Below are 1973 nucleotides of genomic sequence, written 5' to 3' on the forward strand. Positions count from 1 at the left end.
AGAGATGGCTCAGCGGTTAAGAGCACTGACTGATCTTGCAGAGGACCTGGGTTCAATTCCCAGCACCCACATGGTGGCTACAAACCATCCTTAACTCCAGTTCCAGGGGAATCCAAAGCCCTCCTTCTGACCTCTGCAGCATTGCACAACACGGGTGCACTCACATACATGCAGGCAATACACTCATACACATAAAATAAAAATAATAATTAAAATATTTTTTAAAAAAAGTCTGGGTAAAATTCACTTAAGAACTATAGAGGGGCTGAAGAGATGGCTTAGAGGTTAAGAGCACTTGCTGTTCTTATAGAAGACCCAGATCCAGTTCTCAGCACCTATACTAGGCAGTTTATAGTCACCTTTAACTCTAGCTCCAGGGGTTCCAACAGGGTCTTCTGGCTTCCATGGGCACCTGTACACACATGGCACACATACAAACAGGCACACACACATACACACACATGAATTTTAACAACCTTTTGAATGAGGGCTCATTAAGCTTAGGCCATGAATACGTGACTATCACTTTCTTTCTAGGTATCCTGAATGAAAAGCAACTTTCAGATTTCAACACGATTTTGCCTTAGAGAAAGACCAGTCTGAAACCTGATAGATTTTCTTTTTGGTTTGTCTATTTAGACCAGCTCAGAATGACTTACGGATTTCATTTCCTTCATTGATAATCTCCAACCGACGAACAAGCTGCTCAAACAGAGTCCACAAATTCACCATTGTAGTGTCCATCTTTCTGCCAAAAAATCAAACGTACATAAGGGATTCTGCCTTCTTCCTGATGAAAGATTTAAGCGCAGTCTAGTACAGGTGGTGACCAACACCGGGCCTCTTCCACTTGCAGTTACATTGTAAGAATCTCAAGCCAGGGGCTGGAGAGACGGCTCAGTGGTTAGGAGCCTGCACTGCTCTTCCAAAGGACCTGTTTCCTGGTACCCACACTGGGCTGCTCACAGCAGCCTGTAACTCTAGCACTGTACTCATGTGCACAAACCCACATACACATATATACATAATTAAATTTTAAAAAAGAATCCTTATTTATATCAAGATCCTTATTTATAGCAACACAAAATTAGAATTTGTTTTGTTTTATTTCATTTTTTGCTTGGTTTTTCCTATGTTTTGTCCTGTTTTAAGACAAGGTCTCATTATGTTGTCCAGGCTGGCCTTGAGCTCATAACCTTCCTGCCTCAGTCTCCCAAGTGCTAGCATTACAAGCATGTGCCACCATGCCTGTTTAAGACTCACTTTAGAACTAGAAAACTGTGAGACCACTGAAGACAATTCACCTCTCCTGTCTACTTCTCCCCAGTCCCCACTCCTAATTATGATCTGGTGCTATGGCAATTGGGAATGAGCACATCAGTGGATGACAAGGTGCCCGACCACAAAATGTGGTTGTTCAAGTCTAATCTACTGACTAATAACATTTTTTGCTACTTTAATCCTGTATTTTGAAAACCTACAATGTAACTTCAAAGGTTTATTTTTAATTTCATTTTTAGCTAATATTCTGTCACAACTGCCTCTTAAAAGGCAGGACGTGGTCAGCACCTTTCCTACCAATGGCACAGATGACATCACACAAGTGATTAAGTGGGGAAACTACCAGCTCAGCAGCACAAGAATTATTTCTGTAATGCAGGTTTCTCTGCTGGACTGCATGCAGGGGTTGTGTCTAACAAATTTATACTAAGTATAGGCAAAGGATTATGTTGTGCCACATTCTGACATCATAGAGAATACACCACCTTCACAGTTAGAAGGGCAAAGGAAAAATCATTTGTTTAGTGTGCTTTGTATAGTGAATTTCAGGCTTGGTGTTTCCTCCCAAAGATCTGCTAATCTTACAGTAAAAATGGGCCTTACAGGCAGTTCTGTTTCAAACAGACTTTAATTAGCAACACTTTGGGAAAATAAGTTCTTCATTTAATAGTCAAGAAAGAAAAACACTTACT

The 1973-nt window shown here is 40.8% G+C and overlaps 1 protein-coding gene across 1 annotated transcript in view; it reads right to left on the reverse strand.

Moving 5' to 3' along the window:
* Window positions 1–1973, reverse strand: part of Racgap1 (Rac GTPase activating protein 1) — a 36338-nt gene that overhangs the window by 24697 nt on the left and 9668 nt on the right. Inside the window, 1 exon segment of the mRNA XM_029553881.1 lies at window positions 660–748. Coding sequence (XP_029409741.1) covers window positions 660–744 — 85 coding nt within the window. The 5' untranslated portion in view covers window positions 745–748.

This window comes from Nannospalax galili, unplaced genomic scaffold (assembly GCF_000622305.1).
Source record: "Nannospalax galili isolate Female #2095 unplaced genomic scaffold, S.galili_v1.0 scaffold1224, whole genome shotgun sequence".
In the NCBI taxonomy this organism is placed as follows: Eukaryota; Metazoa; Chordata; class Mammalia; order Rodentia; family Spalacidae; genus Nannospalax; species Nannospalax galili.